The 20976-nt window shown below is 47.4% G+C and overlaps 2 protein-coding genes across 6 annotated transcripts in view; both read left to right on the top strand.

The window, feature by feature from the left end:
* Window positions 1–1044: 1044 nt before the first annotated feature.
* LOC136023147 (TLC domain-containing protein 5-like) lies at window positions 1045–7191 on the top strand. Of its 4 annotated transcripts, none has more exons than XM_065697299.1 (4): window positions 1045–1059; window positions 2222–2394; window positions 3362–3561; window positions 3981–7191. In XM_065697299.1, the coding sequence occupies exons 2-4, from the start codon at window positions 2339–2341 to the stop codon at window positions 4517–4519; spliced, it is 795 nt and encodes a 264-aa protein (XP_065553371.1). In that variant the 5' UTR covers window positions 1045–1059; window positions 2222–2338; the 3' UTR covers window positions 4520–7191. The 4 variants fall into 4 exon arrangements, with proteins under 4 accessions (XP_065553371.1, XP_065553368.1, XP_065553370.1 ...); XM_065697296.1 differs by lacking the exon at window positions 1045–1059 and adding an exon at window positions 1113–1463; XM_065697298.1 differs by lacking the exon at window positions 1045–1059 and adding an exon at window positions 1398–1463 and having other exon boundaries at window positions 1963–2394.
* A 4618-nt stretch (window positions 7192–11809) lies between these two features.
* ARHGEF12 (Rho guanine nucleotide exchange factor 12) overlaps window positions 11810–20976 on the top strand; it is a 74961-nt gene continuing 65794 nt past the window's right edge. For both annotated transcript variants that reach the window (XM_065696912.1, XM_065696913.1), the window contains exon 1: window positions 11810–12766. In XM_065696912.1, the coding sequence (XP_065552984.1) occupies window positions 12735–12766 (32 nt within the window). In that variant the 5' untranslated portion in view covers window positions 11810–12734. The remainder of the gene's footprint in view (window positions 12767–20976) is intronic.

Below are 20976 nucleotides of genomic sequence, written 5' to 3' on the forward strand. Positions count from 1 at the left end.
CATGTTTTGCACATCGTACAATCTAGAACTATAACCCCCCCCCCCCCATTCTACCTCATTAAGTGGTCCTGGTCTTAATAGGACTTTCAAAGTGATCTGTAACCATCTCCATTGTTCTTCCTGACTGCTGTGGGTCAGTGCTATGGGTCAGTGTTAGCCCTACAGCTTTCTGCCTGTCAACCCTGTTCTTTATCCTAAGCTAAGAACAGCTCCCTCTTGGTTGTTACTGATGCTGTTGGAGGGGGCTGGTGCCTGGTCCAGCAAAAGTGGAGGAAAATAAGATGAGACCTAAGATTCGTTAGAGAAGCAAATGTGCTGCTAATGCTAGTGAGGCTGTCGTGCTGAAATAGTTGAAGGATGAGCATCTTGTAGCAACAGGAACCTGTGCCTGGCCTGAACTGGAAAAATAAGATAGAGAGATACGCAGTTGAAAACAGCCTTATTACAGGTACTGTAAGAGGCAGGACAAGATACTCCCATCATCTGTATTTCAAAGGGTAAAACTTGACAGGATGAGATTAAAAAAAACCCAAAATATTGCTGGGTGTGAGAGATTGTTTTGATTGCAACGTAAGAAAGGAGTGTGTTAGTTGTGGAGGAACATTTTTGCAATATACCTTAGGCTTCATAAGCCCTGGATTTTGCTACTCTGTGGATGTAGATGAAGGCAGGAGAGAGAAAAGATGTGGTTTAGCACTGAATGCTTGTAGCGAGAAGAAATTGCTAGGCTTTGTAACTGCTGCACAAGCCTTGGATGAGAGGGTATGTTCAGGGCAGGGCTGTGTGCTGTGCACTGACAAACCCCTTGGGGTATGTTTGTTACCTTGAAGCTGGTGCTATAGGGATGCAGTGTTGCAAGCTCCGTAGAAGAGCTGGTTCGCATCGGGCGCTGCCTGGCTGCGAGAAAAGCAAGCCTGCATTTGCCATGTTATCTCTGCTACACGTGAGATGATGGAAGCGGATCACGGGTGCGTGGGACTAACTTCCTGTGCCCGTAGGCTAAAGCGATGCTCTACGTGTGCGTGTGCCCAATGGACACATAACCTGCACCTTGATTCTGTGAGCAACCGGGCACTGGACCGCGGAGGCACCTGCAGACCTGCGCGTTAGGGCGCCTGATGGTTTGGGTTGGGTTTAGCAGGGAGGGATGCTCACGGAGCCGCTAAGGCCGGGCGATGCCGGGCGCCCCTTCCCTGCGCTCCCGCGGCCGCTGCCGTCCCTCCTCCCCGCCAGCAGGTGCCCCTCGGCCGCCGCTTCCTCTTCCCGAGCGGCGGAGGCGGCCCGAGCAGCCGCGTCCCTGCGGTGGGTGCACGGGGAAGGGCCTGGCCCCGCAGCCTCCCCTGCGGCTTGCGGCGTGCGGGGTCCGGCGGCGTGCGGGGACCCGGCCTCGGCATCCGCGGGCACACCGCGGAGGCCGCTGGAGAGCAGCGGGGCCGGAGGCGAGCGGCGGAGGCCGGTTGCAGGTGGGGCGAGCAGGGCGGGGAGGGGCCGGGAGGGGTCCGGGATGCGGGGTCGGGCGGTGGGCACGGTGTCCGTGCTTTGGGGCACGCTGTGCAGGCTCTTTGGGCTCCTCTGTTTTATAGCTGCACCCCATAAAGCCATAGAGGAATAACGGTGCTTTGCTGGAGGCACCCACCTCGGTTTTAAGCCCTTTTGGGGAGCGCAGGGCTGTTCTACACCAGCGTTTTAGGCACCTGTAGTTATTATAGGGCCTGCTTTCACTCATGACCCCGTTGCTCCCGGTGATACGAAGGATAATATGGTTACTAAAGGATATTGCCTTTTCCGGTGTGCGGGGACAGGCGTAGCTCACAGGTGCAATGTATATATGTAATGTTTGCGTGCAATTGCGTGTGCTAATGACAATGTTGAGCTTTGATGTGCAATTAGAAGATAGCCCCCTTTCTTTCCAGGGGATGGAGAAATAGTTTTTGCATCTCTTCCTCCCTTTTCTCACATCAGAATCCTTCCTGCCTTATCTGCCCTGACTCTGAATGCATACGGACCTCAAGTACCAAGGGATGTCAATGGAACACTTGGTCAGAGCAGTTAATTACATCCTTAATTCATCTCCCCATGTTCCCAAGGCCCTTTATAACATAATGGTTTTGTTTACCCAGCCTCCTAAGTAATTCCTGGTCAGACTTGCAGTGCCCAACCTTCCTGTTTGGCCTGTTGCAACTCTGGCTCCTCATCAAGCGTGGTGCTTTTGGTGTTCCAGAAGGACCTGGGTGTGAATCCAGTGCGCCGGTCAGCAGGTACCAGCAGGACCAGTGGCACTTTTGCTATTGCGCAACTGGAAACTCGTACATCCCAGAGCGTGACTCAACTGCTTTTGATGCGCTTCCCTGAATGCTCAGGAATAACGAGACACATCTTACATTGCATGGAAAGGTATTATAAATATGAATGAGATGTAGATATTGTTGTGTATTTGGGGGGCTTTTAGCAACCGGCTGCTGAAGGTGGTGGCCTGCTTTATCTGATCACTGGTTGCTGCGGGGTGCTTTATTCTAATCTGAGCTTTGACCTCAGATGCTCATGAAGAAGCTTGAACTATGTGTTGTTGTTGAAAGTTTTCCTGGGGAGAACAAGGGGGTTTTATGGTGTTTTTTCTTCCCAAATTGTCCTGGAAATGTGCTGGGTCTAGAAGGCTAAAATTCAGTAGCAGGAGGAGATGGCAATGCCTTTTGTGTTTCTCTCATTAGCAGCTGGTGTCGCTGCACTGGCAAAATTGATCAGCAGTGGGCATAGCAAGAGACCGTGGTGGTTGGGTTTTGTTGGAGTATTTTGTTGTTTCAGGAGAGGAGGAACCAAGAATGAGTAGGACAGGTGGGGCAGCACAAGCAGACCAGTCAAATGCAGATACAGGGGCAGGGAGCTAAAACAAAGAGGCAGGCGTAGCTCTGGATCAAAGCTTTATTGCTGGATGTGGCGCTCCTCACCCTGTCCCGCAGGCAGTGCAGATGAGCACTTACACATCCCAGCACATCCTGCACCATAGACTGGTTGGAGAAGTCCTCTGCTCTACCAAGTTGTGGTGTGTTTTCTGTTCAACCAGGTAGGAACTCGCTGCCTCTCAAGGCCATTTCTTTCAGTGCATCTTCCCACAGCTAAGGTGACGCTGGTGGGGGCCTGTTTGCTGGAGGCACTATGGTGAATCTGCCCTGATTGTCAAGGATACGCTTCTTTGATGTAGGCCTTTTCCCACAGGAACTCTATGTCAGGAGCAAGCAACAGCATCAGGAAATGCTTTACACTCAGTGCCGGGGCAGTTATGGATGAGATGCTGTACCGGGTTGTGCTAACACTGCCGATGCCAGACCTTCTCATCCATTTTGTCTTTCTGTTCCTGTGGCAGGATGCTGTTCCCCCTGCTCCTGCGGGTAGCCTGCAGTCTGCTTGCCTGGTTCTCTCTCTACGCTTGGTTCTGCCATCGCTACAAACACCGGAATTACGAATGGAGCTGCAGGCTGGTCACGCTAACCCATGGCATCCTTGCTACCTGCCTCTCTGCTTACGTTGGCTTTATTGATGGTCCCTGGCCTATGAGTCACCCAGGTAAGTAATGGAAGTTGTGGTCCCGAGTCCCCCAGTGTGTGTTGGCACAAAGCAGGGTTCTCCTGCTACCTCAGTATCCAGCCCACCTGAGGAGTGATGACTGTGGTATCTGAGCTGCTTTGTGATGGAAAGTAGTAGAGGAATGGAGAGACTGGTACTGTATTTTGGCAGTGTAATGGTCTTCCCCAGCTGCAGTCTGGCAGGGTGTTTGATCACGTTGCGTGGCTATTACATGTGTGCAGCTGTTAGACTAACAACTGCAGTATTGTGATTTCTCTCACTTCTCCATCTGAGCTGTGACCAGTACAAGCTAATACCAGTCTGCCAGCACTGAAGGTGAATACCCCTTCCTTGTCTCAGATGCTGCCTGCTTGTTGCCTCCATGTTTTAAAGCTCTGTCTGGTGTCTTTATGTTTCAGGATCACCAAACACAACTCTTCAGGTACATGTGCTGTGCCTTAGCTTGGGCTACTTCCTCTTCGACCTCTGTTGGTGTGTGTACTTCCAGACAGAGGGTGCCCTGATGCTGGCCCACCATCTGGTGAGCATCTTGGGTATCACAGCATCACTGGCACTCGGGGAGTCAGCTGCGGAGGTCAATGCCGTCATCTTTGGCAGCGAGATCACTAACCCGCTGCTGCAGGCTCGCTGGTTCCTGAAGGAGATCGGGTGTTACCACAGTTTCACAGGTGACGTGGTGGATTTCTTCTTCGTAGTCCTCTTCACTGGGGTGCGGATTGGAGTGGGCGCCTGGCTGATGTACTGTGAGCTTGCTTCTCCCAAACCCAGGTGGTACATTAAGCTGGGCGGCGTCATCATGTACGCTGTCTCCTGGGTTTTCATGGTCAGCATCTGCCGCTTCGCTCGGAGGAAGAGCATGAAGAAGTACCACGCCTGGAGGAGTCGGAGGAGTGATGAGTTGTACTTGAAAACTAATGGACATCTGAAAACCCACTGACGGGATGCTGAGTAAAGACTTCCTCGAGTTCACAATCTGGCAAGGAGGGGATCGTGCCTGAAATGCCACTGTTGGGATAGGAGCCAACACACGTTAGCAGTTCTGGAGCCAAATTTATCCCTGGCATAACTCCACTGAAATCCATGGAGCTATGCCATGGATTCATTGGATCTGCAGTGTTCGGCCTGGCAGAGGCTGGCTCCGTGTCTACGTAAGCATGCACTAAATGATACGAGTGAAAGAAGGGCTAATTTTACTGACTAAACATAACTAGTCCAGCAGTGCAGGTGTAAATAGTCATTTTCATAGCTAACTCCTTCAGCACGGCTAGAATCTTGGCAAAGAGGAGGACATCACACTAGATCTTCACGTTCAGAGTCCTGTACAGTCTAGCCAGTTAGAGTGACTCTTCATAGTGCTAGGAAGAAGCATCTTCTAGTGTTTTGTCAGAGTTGGGATTCCTGGCTCTTCCACCAACTTGTTATGTGACCTTGGGCAAGTCATGTAACTCTAACTCTGTGCCTAATTTCCCCATCTGTGAATTGGGGGTGATGGAGCTGATCCATCTGCGTTATGCACTTTCAGATTTTCACTTGAGAGGTGCTATATAAATGCAAAATGAGGGTTGTTATCTGCACTTCTTTCATTATCCCTGTGTTTCCTTTGGGAGAAACTTATTTTGGTGGTTGAGCTAGAGTGTGACTCTAGAGAGAACAGAATTTTAGGTAGGTGGTTGTTTCCTACCCTAATTCCTTTTAGTAACTTAGTAGTGTCCAGGAGCTCTCATCAGCACTGGCGCCTTGCAGGACTAGGTGCTCTGTGAATACACCCAAAGACACAGCCCCCAGTGCAAAATGCTTTTCTGACTCCTTCTCTCTTCATCCCTCACTGTTAAAACTCCATCCACCCCTTCCAAATACTGCTGTTAGCTCCTTGGGTGGCTACCACTGCTAGGAGAAGCTCAACAAGCGTGTTCCCTCAGATCCAAATTGGGATTTTGGGTTGAAAAGTGGCCATTGCACATCTTCAAATCACAGTGGCTAAGATGGAAAAGCTACTCGGCTTCAAGTGTGTCCTGTGCCCTGTTCAAGACAGAGACTTATCCTTGGCTATCCTTATCTGAATTGACGCCTTGACCTCTTGTCTTTGAAGTCACTTCTGTCTCCCTGATTGGATCTGTGTCGCTTTATAAAAGTGGGCATTTATAGCCATTTATTTACATTTACAGCCATTTATTTACAGCCAATAATTAAAGGAGCTAGAGGTACATAATCTGGCCTTTTTTTTAAGCAAAAAAGAGAATCTGACTGGGAGGAAAAATTGGCATTACTTTCATCTGGTCCCATTTCCAGGGAAAAACTGTGCCCCGGTTGGCAGCTTCTGGTGTTTATTTCACTGTATGTTCTTAAGTGCTGTTCCTTTGTTACTGCCATCGTCATTACGATCATTTATTTTGAGCCTCAGCACCAGGCCTCCCGTACAGCTCAGGTGCCAGTTCTGCTGTGAGCCTCGCCTGCTGCAGCCAAAGATCTGAAGAGCCCAAATCACTTCAGATTTAATAGAGCCAACTGATGGGTGAGTTGGTCCTGAAAAGGAAACTTGGCTCGTTTAGCACAGCACAGTGATAGGACTATTGGGCCTTGAAGGGAGACAAGAAGGGCTAGTTGGGGAGTGCTGCTTCTTTCCCAGCAGTGCTGCTGCTGTTGGACATGTCAAGGAGCCTTTTTGCCTCAGCTTACCCACTCTGCAGCATTACCTACCTCGTGGGATGTTTTCAGTTGTTAACACTGTGCCACCTTTGATGAAGGCTCGGTGGTCTGTGTCAAGCCGTGCTGTCTAAACGCAAAATTGCTTTGAGGAAAGCACTTGTAACGATGACCCATCATCAGTACTTTGTCACCTGAACGTGGCACTTCCCAGCATCTGGCTTGCCTCAAGAAAGCAGGACTTCAAGCTGTTTTGCAGTGGTTCTGATGGGTAGGAGTGTAAAGGAATAAGCTAGACATGCGAATAAAGATCAGGCATGCTGCTGCTTGTTCAGGACGACTCCCAAGCTGAAGACAGAATGTCCGGTGGGTTTTCCCTAGTGAGGATTACAGTGCTGTGCAGCTTACTGCATCGTTACTCTCCTGCTGTGGGGGCTGTAGAGCCCATATCTGCCCAAGTGAATAAGGATGTCAGCGACTGCAGGTATCTATGAAACAACTTGTATGAAGATGTTCTGAAAGATAATACCCTTAATGGCTGACTTGTCCCCTTCTTTGAACTGGGGGGAAGCTTGGCTGGAAGAAGTAGAGCACTGTGGTCAGTGTTGAGGCCTTAGAAGTTAAACAAGGACACCAGAAAACAAAGGAGCAATTGGGAATGGCTTTATGAGGTAGAGCTAGCAAGGATGTCTCAGAGTAAGGCCTCATAGTCTGGTAGTGGGCTCCAGCATAGAATCACAGACCCAGAAGAAGTGTAACTCTCAGGCTATGGAGCACATGGTGGGACCTGTCCTCGGGCTAGTCCATAGTTGGCTAGAGCAAAGTGTAAAAGGAAACTGTGGAACTAGTGTGAAATAATAACTTGTGTTTGAATTACTGTGTAATAGCAACTAATGTTCCACCAGTGAATGGTGTAGATGCTTTGTATTATGTTTTATAAAATAAAGATTATTTAATTATATGAGATATTTGGGTTTTCTCCTTGTATGTGGTTATTAGGTTGTACTGTGCATTACTGGATTGTTGGCATTGCCGGTGTAAATGAACAAAGTGATGCTTGGTGGATGCTTTTTAGGGACATCTTAGATGTGTTAGCAGGCAGAGAAGCCACTCTGCAAGGTGGTCTCAGGAGTACTTGGTAGTTTAGTGTTTGCTAATGGGTGCTTTCACGTTGTTGACTGGCTGAACAGGGTGCATTTCTTCACTAAGGTTTGTTCCCAGGCTTTTCATGTGCCTGTCCTCAGGCAACTCATGGAGTTTCCTTTGTTTTCCATGCTGTGTATGCTAAAGGAGAAGGTTCTCCTGTCTTTCCACTTCTCTTTTCCCAAGACAGGTTCAATACGTGCTCTTCTAAATCCACATAAAAGAAGGTGTTAGTTTTTACTGCCTTTGTCCTGTTTCCCTCAGCTCCAGTTTGGCAGCTGGTAAGTTAGAAGCATAAGGGATCTTTGGCAAATAACTTTAAGACTGAACCGAATAGATACGGAGAAGCTTTTGCAAAGTAAAAGCTGTTTATTGGTAGCTAATTTTGTATGGGAAGCAGAAGGTTTCTGTGGCTTCTCAAATGTCTCAAAGTAGAGGTTTTCAGCAGTGCTTGTGTTCTGGTGGTGTTTCAATTGTGTATTGTGTCAGAAGGTTCAGATCTGTTCAGTGTAACTGATAATCCTCAAATGTGATGAGAAATAATGTTATTCTCCATCTCTTTAGGTCTTACCCTCATAGCACATACCTTTCTTTTTATAAGCCTACTTTGAATCAGAGGACATTGATTCTAGCAGAGAGCAAGAAGGAAACTCATGGCAGAATGTACAGCAGCTTCATTTGTCCTTACAAAGGTTACTCCTTTAATTATGTTGATATGGAAAGAAAGCTTAGTGCTATAAAAATGCTTACTGCAATGTGGATTATCCAGGTTTAGGAACTGTAATAAGCACTCACAGTAGAAGCTCTGATAGATTAGGCTATCTGTGTCCTAACAAAGTCCTCAGAGTATTGCATTTGTGTCCCGGTGACTTAAAAGCATAGAACAACCCCTTTATGGGTTTCCAGCATTGCCAGTGAACTGGATGCAGAATGAGCTACCTGTCTGTACGTAGAAAATCACGTGCCTGTTTTAAGGTGTGAGATGGCAGACATCCATTGGTGGCTATTGGACTGGCCATATTGGTTTCTGAAGCAGGCTGCACCCACATAATAGAGAAGAAGCTGGTTAGCATCAGCTCAGCGCCTGTAAAATGCAGTAGATAGCCAAGCAGATAGTCTGGATTTGATTCAGGATATCATTACTAGCTTCAGCTCCCTCAAAGGTAGAATCTCAGCAAATAATGAAATCGCACAGATGTTCTCAGCTGGCTCAGAGGAATCTCATACCAGAGCAGCTCTCTGAGTTCCCGGGGATCAAAGGATGCTGAACTAAGAGGCAGCCTTTAGTGCTTAAGTGCATTTGACTGGTTGGAACTGCTGGGCACTACAAAAGATCAGTAGGGCAGGAAGGTTTAAGTTGTGCTTAGCTTGAGAGTAGAACCAGGTTTACCCCAGTCTTGACACAAGGTCAGGGTCCTATTCATTCTCCAGGAGTCACAAATACATATGCACATCTGGGAAAGGAGCTGCCTGTTAGCCTTTCCCCCGTGCCTTTCCTCTCCAGCTGTGCAAGGCATGAAGGTTGGCTGTTGCCTTCTGAAAGCAACTGACTTCTTTTTGCCAGGACAGAGTTGGCATAGCAATTTATGGGAAGTTTGAATAACAGTCCAAAATACTGGTGCATTCTGTCACTGATTTTACATCGATTACTTGCCAGTAGCAAAAATTAAAAGACCTTATCCGTAAATTACGATTAGTGAAACCCAGCTAATAGCACATCATACTTGACTTTCAGCACGCAGTTCTACAAAGCCAGCTGCTCTTTACTTGAGGTCTGCAGGAGATCTATTGCACCCACAGCTAACTTGCTCCAATGGCTCCTATCTGAAATGATGTGAAGGGCCGGGGCGTGAGCAGGACCTCGCTGAGAGGTGCCAGATAAGGCTTTGCCAGCAGATGGCAACAGCTCCTCAGTGAGCACAGCTGGAAAACGGCAAGAAGAACCTCAGTGAAGCCTTTCCCTCTAAGCCTGCCTTTACAGGAGTCCCATATAAGGCACCTCCAGGGAATCTGCCCTTTTGGTGCCATCTTTTAAGGAAAAGCAGGAAGTTGCACTTCACAGGAGGCAGCCTTCTTTGATTCAGGGTCCTCCTTACTTGAGCTGCTTGGTTCTGCTCTGGACAGTAAAAACCAGACTGTTGGGGACATTGGGGCTTTCCTTGATGACACAGACCGGTGAGGTTAATGCGCAGGTTCCACTTCTAGCATCTGTGTCTGTGTGACAGTACTACATGTAAATTCAGGCTAAGTGACGACTTTAGAGCCTGTGCCCCCTCACTATGTATTTTAATTGCGAGGTGTAATTGCTTATTGACTTCCCCACCTGGGACTTCACATTGTAAAATTGCCCGAGCAGAAGTCTCATAAATAGGCATGTATATTAACAGCATTCGCAGAAAAGAGAAGCAGTTGGTATTCCAGAGTCTACTTTTGAATTGTTTTATTCCTGCCTTTTTATTGTTGCATTAAACGTTGAAATCCGAGTGCAGCCCATTAGGAGCAATAGTTAACCTATTGGACCATTATGGCATAAGGGTTTCATGCTTCCTTTTTGTCCTTGGTGTAGTTTTGAGTGATGCTTCTTTTGACAGTGCTGAGCAAATTAATGACAAATGTTAATCACTGCCACTGCACTGAATTTTATGTCAATTTACTGCAGCAGGGCGTAAGTTTCCTTCGTGCTTCTATATTTCATTTTATTTTCTGTTAGGTCTTCCTCCAGCTAATTGTTGTTGTCATTATGTTGTCATGCACAATAAAACATAATTAAAGTAATAAAAAGGCATCAAGCCCTAATATGCAAGTGAAACCATGCCATAAAACAGAAGGTCTTCCAGGAGCTTTCCTTTCTCAAGGCACAGTACTTCATGTTCCTCAAGTTAAAAGCAGGGAGGGATTTATTGCAGAGAAGATGCAATAAAAAGATATATAATACATATAAATAGATGGGAGTATTAAGTCAGAAAGAGAGGCAGTAATGGCTGCATGTCGTGCACTCCCAAGCCTCTGTCTTTCTCAAAAGGAAACCAAAAGAGGAAGTGTACGTGTCCTGTGTATATATGTCAAGCATCATGTAGAAAATGATTCCATCCCACGCTTCCCCTCTTTGCACTGGAGTTCAGCAAACCAACAGATTCTTCAGACTATCAGTCAGTCTCCTGGCTTCCTCATTCACACTCCCTCCACTCCAAGGAGGAAAACGCTTTATGTTGTAGAGCGCTGGGGTGCTGAGCATAGCTGCAAGCAAGACGTGGTCCTGTGTGCTTAATGACGTGTCTGGTTCTGGTTTCTGAAGCCTGTTTTTCAGACTCTGTGTCGTGTCTTTGAAGAAGTACAGCCAGGTAAGATTAATTACAGGGAAGAAGGGTGGTGTTCTGTGTGATTGGGATTAGCTACTAAGATTATTTTGGTCTGCTGGCGTTTGATAGGAAAGGCTGATGTTCCACAAGTTCCTCTGCCCGGGTATTAATACCCATCCTCTGTGGCAGCAGAGCCGTCCTGCTCTCCGTTCCACTCCTCAGTGAGCTCTTCACTTCCTGGCAGTAGCGTGGAAGGGTCCTGAAGTTGCAGTGTGTGGCTGTTACTCCTGAGTGTTTCAGTACAGGAGTGCCTGACTGGAATCTTATTTATGCCCTTGTGTTGGCAACGAGAATTTGGGATTAGGTCATGTAACTTGGCCTCTGAGCTGCTGAGATTTGCTTCCTGCATTGTGTGCGCTGCAGGAAGCAGGCTCTGCTGTTTAAACACACACGTACGGTTGGGATAGGTGCTTCTCTCCAGAGCTGTGTTGGGTATGGCACGAGCAGCAGGGAGTTACGGCAGTGTCACTTCCCTTCCTAGCAAGGGAAAGCCACACGTTGACATGCTTAGATACCGTTTAGCAGGTATGGCAACGTGCAGTTTCATCCCTCCGCATCGGAGGGATTTACGTTGAAGGGAGCAGGAACAGCTCTTTCCGATCCCGGATTCCTGCTGACCTTCACGGGTGAGAAAAATTCCCGAAGAGATGCGTTGGGGGAATGCGGGGAACGCGAGATCCGGGACGGCGCTGTGACAGGCCCGGCAGCGAGCAGTCGGTGGCTACCCGGGACTCGAAGTTAATGCGTTAACTTGGTGTTCAGTTTCTTCCTGTTCTGAGCTTGTTCGGTGTCCCATTTTCCACAGGCACTCCCTGCCCCTAAGAGGTTGTGACAAGACAAAACAGGGCTGGAGATGGAGCTCCGGGAGGGAAGGGAAATGGGGAGGGCGGCTGCTCGGCAGGGCTGCAGCCGGCCGGAGGAGGAGTAGCGGCTCGGTGTGAGGAGAAGCGAGGGAAACGGCTCGCTGGCCTGGAAAAGGCTGCGCAAGGCAGGGGCAGGAGGAGGAGGAGGAGGAGGAGGAGGGCGGCCTGCTGCCGGCGGAAGGATACAGCGGGCGGGGCGGGCTGAGGCTGGGCCCGGCTCGGCGCAGGCTCCGGGGGACGCGGCGCTCCCGCCTCGCAGCGGCGCAGCTGGCCCGGAACCGGGTTGGGAGGAGCGGAGCGGAGCAGCGGCAGGAGCGGGCCGCGTCGCCAGCGCTCGCCGCGGAACTTTGCCCCGAACCGGGCCGAGCCCCAGCCCCAGCCCCGCGGCGGAGCGCACCGAGCCGGCCCGGGGCCTTGCCGGCAGGCCGGGCCGCCGCGCCCCGCTCTAACTCGGGCCGAAGCGGGACAGGAGGAGCGGCGGGGCATGGACCTGCGGGCCTAAAGGCGGCGGAGGGGGGGGCCGCCCTTCCCGACCCCCCTGCGGGCGAGCCGGCCGGCCGGCGGGCGGGGGGTCGGGGCGGGCCGGCAGCGGGACATGGGCCCCTGCGCGGCGGTACTCAGGGCACCGGCAGCCGGCGGGGCGCGCCGCCCGGCCCCCGCGGGCGACAGGCCGTGAAGAGCGGCGGGGAGCGGGCACCCGGCCCTGCCGAGAGCCGGGCCGGCCTGCGCGGACCCCGGGAGTTCCCCTCGGCGTCGAGGCTCCGGAGCGGCGAGGATTGGCTGCTTCGGAAGACTTTGTGGGCACGCGTTGCTTTTGCCTTCTCGTTGGGCTTAAGGGAGCATCGAGGGGAAGAGCTGCTTGTTTGCCTTCGCCTTTTTCCTCTTGAACATCCCCCACGCCCCACTTCCGTGGCCTGGATATTCTGAGGGACTGCGAGAAGAGTTTTGCGGTTGTTTTGGGTTGTTGCTTTTTTTGTTTCTCCTCCCTCCCGTCCTTGAACTGCGTTTGTCCTCTGTGCATGCCTCTTCTGGAGCAAGGCTGGATCCTGAGCCTCAGTGCATGTGAGGGGCAAAGCCTCGTTGATATTCCTGCGGTAATTGTAAGATGTAAAGTGGATAATACGACTTCTTGCCAAAGGCTCCAATGAGTGGCACACAGTCCACAATCACGGACAGGTCAGTATAAGATGAATTTTCTTCTTTGATTTTGTCTTTCATGAAATATAGCGTCTTCCTAGAGCTCCTGTACTTTGCCTTCTGACTGCAGTGACAGGATCAGAAAAGCAGGGTTAAATCGGAGTTTCAGGGAGTCGGGACGTACCCACCGTAGCCGAGTGTCAAGGCAACTGGGTTAACTTCGAAACGGGAGTATTTCAAGTCCAACAGCTTTCAAGCCTGCTGGGCTTTGTAAACCAGGCGTTGCAGTTCGGCTTCCAGAAAGGGTTGGTGCTGGGAGGAACACCAAGAGCCAGAAGTTAAAGCAGTGATATTGACAAGAGTTTAGGATACAGCCCGAATCTGCTACAGAAGAAGCATTTGCTTCTGGTTAGGTCAAGCATGATGGCCTGCCAAAGAGAGGTCACTTCAGGTGAGGGCAGGAGGGGTAGTTGAGGAGCAGGAATGTCTGCTGGTGTCTACCTTCGCAGTAACCTGGTCCTTGCTTTAGATACCTGCTCAGGCCTCTGGGCTTCTCTGCAGGTGCTGCCATGTTCATTTCATTACCAGGCTGGGGTTCTATGGGGGGATGCTTCAGAGGCAGGAGAAAAAAAATGTGTTTTCTCTTGCAAGGATGAACAAGTAGGAAATCTCTTAGGCACTTTTGTGACAGAAGGATGGAATTAATGTCTTTTACTATGTTCTTTATGTTTTATTGTGTTTATTGTGAATTATGGTATTAATGTATTTTATTATGTTCTCTGTTACTGTGAGTATTTGGTGGTTATGGTGTGAATGTGTGTGACAGAGGCCTCCCTGCTTTGGCCTTTCATGACAGATACAAGCAGTTCTGGCACAGGAGAAGCCGGTATAAGGACAGAGGGGTGATGCTTTCGGGTGCTTGAAATCACCTTTTACACTCCCAAGTGTGGGCAGGAAAGAAAGCAAGTGTAGTTCTTTCTTGCAGTTAGGCATTTTCATGATGTCTACAGTTGTTAACAGTACAGTGCCCGAGTGGTGTGAAAGGCCTCTAATACAGCTTAATATCATGTAGTCTGTATTTGTGGCTGTGCTGCTCATAGAGTACCAAGTCTTTGCAATGAATCGTATAATATAATTGTACAGAAGAAAACTCCTAACTTCTTCTTTTGCAGTGCATGTCCAGTTCTTCTGTACCAGACAAGACAGTGACAGTAAAAAGGAGGTGGCTTCTCAGTGGCTTTGTGAGAATTTTGACATGTGCTTAAGGGTCTGTGTCTTATGGCAGGTTGCACTGTACCGAAAGGAATGACAGGATCTCCTGCCTGGAAGCAGTTGAGCAAAGCATGGAAAGGAAAAGCACGAGGACAAGGAATTTAATTTGCTTCTTAGTAGTACAGAATGCTTTCCATTATTGAATTGGAACAGCCAAGTTGAAAATGTAGCAGCGACATAAAAATGTCTCATTTCCTTTTGTTTTCAGTCATGTCAAGAGGATGGTTCACCGATGGTTCAAAAGACCTGTCTCCACAGCCCTGGCAGACAGAGCTTTCAGGGGTGTGTGATGGTTGGGGGAATGCAGGGAAGCAGGGCCTGGTCTTGCCACTCCACCTCTGGCCTGAAGGAACCCCAGCTTTGGGGCGTGAAGGGAATTCAGTCGTTGTGGCCCATTTATTCCCTGGCTGAACCTTTCAGCAGAGCGCCGGATGTGCTGGTGATGCGTGTTCTCATCCTGTGGACATCTGCTTACTAGTGTCTGGAGCGAGGCACCTTTATCTACAGCAATGTGCAGGATCTGGAGGGAGTGGCTTTCGGTCACTGTTGTCCTAGCAGTATGTTGGTCCAAAGCTTCCTTTCCCATTAGGCCTAAGAAGCCTCTGTATTGCCTCTTTAAATCTGGCTCTTGAGCTTGGAATGTAAAGCAGGTGCAATATAAATAAGCTTGGTGCTTCTAGTGTCATTAGATCTACATGGTATCAATCACATGACATGTTCAATTCTGTCTGTATTTATCAGTGACTTTCTTTGCTGGGATCAAGTTGGAAACTGCCTTAAAGCAGAAAAACCCAGCTTGCATCTCTGCCAAATGGTGTTACGAATATAACAGGGTAGCATAGGCCTGCGTTTTTCTCCGTATTAGCTTTCCATATTTGCATTTTACATATGTGTAAGTGCTTAAATCCCTGTTACAGACAGCAAATACTTCCTTTTCTATCCCTTCAGTTTAACATAAAAACCATACCCTGTGTTTTGAAAGCTGTTTGACATTTCCCTTGACCAGGTTGCACTTGTCCCATCCTTTACATGTTTTGTCTTTTATGTTCTTGTTGGTGATAGCATGTACGGCGTAGAAGCATATATAAATCAGAAAGAATGTATGAATGGCCGTTCCTAGTGCTGTTCTGTAGCCAAAATGATGGCCAGTTCATATCTCATGTGTCTGGGATTATTTTCTCCATGGACCAAACCTTAATCAGTTAATTTTGATAATGGTTATGCTTCATCCCTGAGTTGGATTCTGTTACCCAGCTGGATCATGAAGCAGCATCGTTTCCTTGCATCTTTTTCCTCCAAAGACTGAATGAGGAAATACCAGGTAATAAAAAAAAAGGCGTAACAGATGTTAAGACTTCTTAACAATCTTCTAAGAGTGTAATGAATGTTCAGCAAAGTTACTGAAGAAGCATCTGACACATGCCATTCCCAATCAGCTACTTAGCACTAGGAGAAACTAGAAGATACTACCTTGTATCTTAGTACTTGGGATTTAGAAGTATGTAGGCAAAAAGTGGTCCAGGATAGCCATGGTGTCCTGCATGGCTTCTGATGGAATGAGACACTCAGAACTTCAAGCAGTGAGATTGATTTCCCCTTCTTTCCTTCAGGATGTTCTTTTACTTTGTCAGCTGCTTCTTTTCATAGTCCCGCTGCCCAGTGGACCGTATCAAGCAATTCATCTTCAGCCTTATTACTCTGCCCCTTTATGTTTGTAAACATTTACACCCTCTTAATTTAATCCTCTCTTAGTTATGCTGTATTTGTTTAGGGGCCTCCTTAGGTGGCGTTTATCGTGCTTAACTCTCTAAGTCTTTGAGGTAGGTATCTCTGTCTGAGCTGTTTGTCTAGAATGCGTTTGTAGTTCATGGAAGAAAATAGGCACATCTGGGGACCATTTATTATTCTAAAGTAGGTATCTAAAATTGGTAAAGTGAATGACAAAACGCCTGCTTGGCTTTACGTCTGGATTTAGGTGATACTTGTCATATCTTTTAGCCTGAAAATATCTAGTGTAGTTCTGCCTCAAATTCCTGCCTAGTTACTCCTGCTGGATTGGACAGATGTTGCTGGATGCTGCCAGTGTGAGGGGTTTTGGAAGGGGGGAGTTGGACTGCAGGGACTATCTGAGCTGAGCTTCGGGACCTCACTGGGTGGCTGGTATGGCAGAGGAGGTGTTTTCCTGTTTGTTCTGAGCGACTGCATGCGAGTGCCCACATTCACTCTCCTCAGAGCTGTTCTGGCCCGGAGCACTGGGGCAGGCCGCTGGCTTTGGGCGTTGCTCTGTTCTGCCGTTTGTGGCAGGCGACACATGGCTGAATGAGATAAGGGGTTTATTCTTTGCAAGGACATGCTGGAGCTGGGATGAAATTCGGCCATTTGCAGGCTCTGGTTGGCCACGAAGGGATGATCAGAACTCTGCTGTATCCTGTTATGACACTAAAGAAACATTTGTGCGCAATTAATTTTTTATGCGTCTCCCAGTTAACTGTATTTTTCTTCCTGTAACCATTCCAAACACGCTGCAGAGTTGAGCAATTGCACGGCTACAGAACTAGCTTTATGCTGCTTTCTGTTTATTAAAGCACAAGAAAAGAATGGAGGCTCTTGCTGCTTTTTGCAGTACCTTGTTGGGGAACTGATGACTCTTCCTATGCAGTTGCTTGCAAATGAGTTTTATTTATAACAGTGCTGTAGTTTCTGTTGCTATGACTAGAAAACAGGAGAGGTAGAATTTACACATAATTACCCTTGAGAGGTTTTAATTGCTTATTTGCTCCTGACTTGGTACCAGAATAGACCCTAACTGTTCCTCATCTGCTTAGATGCACTTTCCCTGTCTTTGCCTGGCTGTAAGTCCCTGTGGTAGCTGGGGCTTCTTTAACTATATGGTGAGAAGAAAAGGTTTATTTTTTCCAGCAGGGTAAGGGTAAGAACTTCATAGAAAGTCACACCTTAGTGTTGTTGAGTAACTACATGTTGTTATCACACATTCATTTAATTAGTAGAGTTCGTAAGGTCTAATATTTATGTGGGCTGCAGCACAATGTCTGTTTCAGTAGACCAAAAAGTGTTAGAGTCGTCGAGGCAAGTCTTGTGCTTTCCAGTGCTGTGCCTTTACTGTGTTTGCACATCAGTCGTTGACGCAGTCTGTGCATAAATTCACTTTTGTGTTTTGCTTTTATTGAAGCTGTCAGAAGCGAGCCCTGTCTGTGATGTTTACTGTTGGCTAGGAAGCAAATGCTCCCAGTTCATGCTGCATAGTTTATTAGGGCTTTTACTGGAGACAGAAGTTGAGGTGAGCTTGATTTTCTAGTTTTGAATAGAGCTGTGGGCGTCATGATTATTTGGGTGGAGGCAGGAGTGATATTTCATCTGTTAGCCCAATTGTATAATTCTTCCTCTGCACATAACTCCTATTATGGCATTTATTAGTGTTTCGAGTGGATGGATTAGGAACAGTACTGGGATGTAGGTTGCTTCAATTTTAGACCAGCAAAAATCTTGGCCACATCCACCCCTCCCCTTTGTTCCTGGGGACGATTGTTTGCACATTGGAGTGCTTTCAGATCCCTGCTCTGTTTAGGTAATGCCTGCTGCTGTCTTGTTTAGAGGTGCCTGACAAGAAACGCGCACCTTACCCTTGGAGCAGAAGTTGCTGAGGTTACTGGTGAGCTTTGTGGGTGTTCATTCGTGATCTTCTCAGACCAGTCTTTATAAAGCTGACTTCTGTATTGATGACACAAGAAGAGTTTCTTGGTCCTTGAGGGGGACAGCATTGACCGCAGTCTTTCTGATGGAAATCGGAGTAGTCTTCTGTTTATTCTCAGAACTATTCTGCACCATGTTGTAAAAGTAGTCATTTGGGCACTGAAGATTATTTGGCACCCTGTTTGTGAAGGTAGCGTAGGGTGTTTGTGTATTTGCCAGGGAAAGCGGTACAGACACCTGGACCAGTTATTTTACAGACTTGATGACTGTATCCCAACATCTTTTGAGTATTTCAAGAAGTGAGGTCTCCTGCTGAATTCATGCCTTAAGTGTTTTGTGTGGATCCTGTGCAGTGAGTAGCTTCAATGCCTGCCTCCGTTACAACCCTCAGCCCCCACCCTGGCCAGCCCAGTGCTATAGCTTGTAGTTATGCAAAGTGCCTCAAAGAGGAGCAGTGTTTGCTTTGGTCTGGAGACTGAATTCTCCACTTAAACCTCTAGGTGGTCCTTCTGGGTCACTGGGGAAGTATGTTGGCTGTGCTGCTTGAAAGATAAGCTTAGGCTCTTGCTTTCAAGGCTTTATCCTCTATGTTTCTCATTGAATACCTCTTCCTTCCCTCTGAAAATTAGCAGTAGGAGCCTTAATAACAAATCCCATTTGTATTATCCTTGAGTTTCTAGACCGAATGATGTGAGATGCTAATAAAATGGTTCTTATAGCATTCTTAAGTCTCTCCAGATATTCCTTTGACTAAGCACTCTCCCTTCTTGCACTTCAGTCCTGAGATTTTATCTACTTTGGGATAACTAAATCTTCCTTGTGTAAGAGATGTCAGTACACTAAGAGAAAATGGGCTTGCATGCATGCTTTCTGGTATGTGATCCGATGTTCTGTTTTGTGGCCCTGTTCTGGATAATTATTAGGTTTAAAGAACAGAAGTGTTAGTTCATGTCTCAGCTTGATTAAACTAAGGGTCAGGAGCCTGAATGTAGATAAAGTCTTAACATCAGAAGAGAGGACTCAAAATAAGGACAGGGGAAACAGTAGCAAAGTAACTGGTAAAATGAAAAGAGACGTAAAACATGCAGTGTTTGATTATGAATGTACAAGGGATAAAATACAAGGCAGGATACATACAAAATAGGAGCATCACACTTGGAAAAAGGCAGGAAAAAACAAGGTTTACTCATTTCTCTTTTGAAAGAAAACATGTAAAAATAAATATATTGAAAATGACAGGAAAAAGCAGTGTCCTTATGTTTCAGATGTAAGCGTGAGTATAAATAGCCAAACCAAAACAAACAGTGCTCAGACTCTGACATTCACTAATCGTCTACTAAACATCACTTATGCTTTGTTATTCCTCTGCATCCTCTCCTTGAGTATTTTCAGTATTGTGTCTGTTTGACTTATAAGACCAATGGGCAGGAACCCTTTCTTGCCTAGTTGCCCCAGTCTGATGGTAAATAAGAAGCATTGCTGTTTACATTTGTGGCAAACACTTAAATATTATCTTTGTGGCTATTTTAAGCTTTGTTTTGACAACACTGGAACTTCTGGGCTCTGTGCTCTCAGTTGGTAAGGTACTTCATTAAACTGCTCTGGCACTGGAAAAGCAAATGGATGCTGTCCTTCCTGAGCCATAGCATGCAAGTTACTGTACTTGAAGTGATTTGATTGGCAGCTGTCGGGATCACTGTCATATTAGTCACTTGGATACTGTCAAATGTCCTGCTGAAGATAGGCAGCATCCCTTGCAGGACTGGCATGCTAACAGTGTGTGCTGTCCTGGAAGTGGCACTGGGGTTGCAGTGCATCTCTGGGCTCAGAAGAACTAAACCTGTCATGATCTGGGAACAGGGCTACGAACTGAACGGTGTGAATTGAGCAGACGTACCTCTTGGTGGCTATGAAGAAGCGTTGCAGTGTCGATGCTAGAAACCTACGGGAGAATCTTCACATTATAGGAGTTCTCGATAGCTCTCAGTTGATGCAGGAAATGTGTATGTAAGGGCAGGACTCAAACTGGTTTCCATCTGCTCCTGAGCACTTGAAATACATACTGGAAGTCTTGAGAGAGATTGATGGAAATCTGAATTTTATCCAAGAGCTGTTTCTCCTTGAAGCCATGAGTAGCAGCACAACTATTCCTGTTGATGTGAAAAGCTCATCTGGAATTTATTTGCAGGCTGTGAATCCTGGTTTATGGTGTCAGAGGCAATCATTTTATCAAGAGCTTGGGTGACTTCCCAAGAGGAACCGGTAATCTACGGAGACTTAGATACTCTTATATGGAGTCCTGAGTGAGCTGGAGTGCTGGAAGGGGGTTGGGAAGCCTCGGTGGGACCTGACTTGACCTGAGCAAGCATTTCCCAGTGTGGAGGAAAAGACCCATCTATTTAGTAAAGCACTAGACTGATCCGAGACAGGTACAGGATTCTGAGTCCACCACTCCCATAAACATGCAAGCTTCAACCTGCAGGCTTACCTAAAGTATCTGATGGCTGCTTGAAAGTCTTTTTATGCTGTTATGATAGTGGCTGTTAGTGTAGCTTATTGGCAGCACATCAGACAAGGCGTCTCCTCTCAGTACTCCTGTGGCACAGAGGCACCATTGCATGCTCCTGTTTGTGCCCAGATGCAGAGAGGATTCTGTTGAGTAGGCTGAGATCAAAGCTACCAGAAAAGTGTTGGAAAAAGAGGAAAAGAAGAGAATTGAAAGAGCGAAGCTTAAATGAGCGAGGGGAAAAAAAGGAAATAGGAAAAAGCTGCAGTGTAAGACATGAGAGAGTCAATAGGAAATGAGTGAGAGAGAGAGAAATGGGAGAGGTGGTGGCAACTGCCAGATAGGAGAGAGGTTTCCTGCCTGCCAACGCATTCTGAAGGCACACGTCAGCTGTGACGGACTAAAACCCTGACAAGCCAGGGCTACAACTGTCTTGAGCTTTCAGTGGAGGACTGAAGATGCTCGTTTGGGACCAGAAAGTTCTTTCAGCTGTTGTAATGCCTTCTAACAGTTTGCTGTGCTTTGAGTGACAGCAAGTCCCATGTGACAGTATTACAGCCATGATGATAGCGATTCCTGGTCTTTTGGTAAGTGGCTTTCAAAGTTGGTGCTTGCAAGTATATTAATGTGGTTTTGTGATCTGTGTTGATAAGATGGCTTTTTGCATCTCTTGACTAATTGTTATGGGATGTCCCAGATGAGGCCCTGACTTCAGCCAAAAGTAAGCTGTTCTTTTCAGGTAGTTTCTGGGTTTAAAACA

Source organism: Lathamus discolor, chromosome 17 (assembly GCF_037157495.1).
Source record: "Lathamus discolor isolate bLatDis1 chromosome 17, bLatDis1.hap1, whole genome shotgun sequence".
Classification (NCBI taxonomy): Eukaryota; Metazoa; Chordata; class Aves; order Psittaciformes; family Psittacidae; genus Lathamus; species Lathamus discolor.

Excerpts from the sequence above, each read along its gene's own strand:
- LOC136023147 (XM_065697296.1), top strand. The coding sequence starts at position 1,176 with ATGCCGGGCGCCCCTTCCCTGCGCTCCCGCGGCCGCTGCCGTCCCTCC. Across the intron at positions 2,395-3,361 it reads ATCTTACATTGCATGGAAAG|GATGCTGTTCCCCCTGCTCC; the intron begins GTATTATAAATA and ends TTCCTGTGGCAG. Across the intron at positions 3,562-3,980 it reads CTGGCCTATGAGTCACCCAG|GATCACCAAACACAACTCTT; the intron begins GTAAGTAATGGA and ends TTTATGTTTCAG.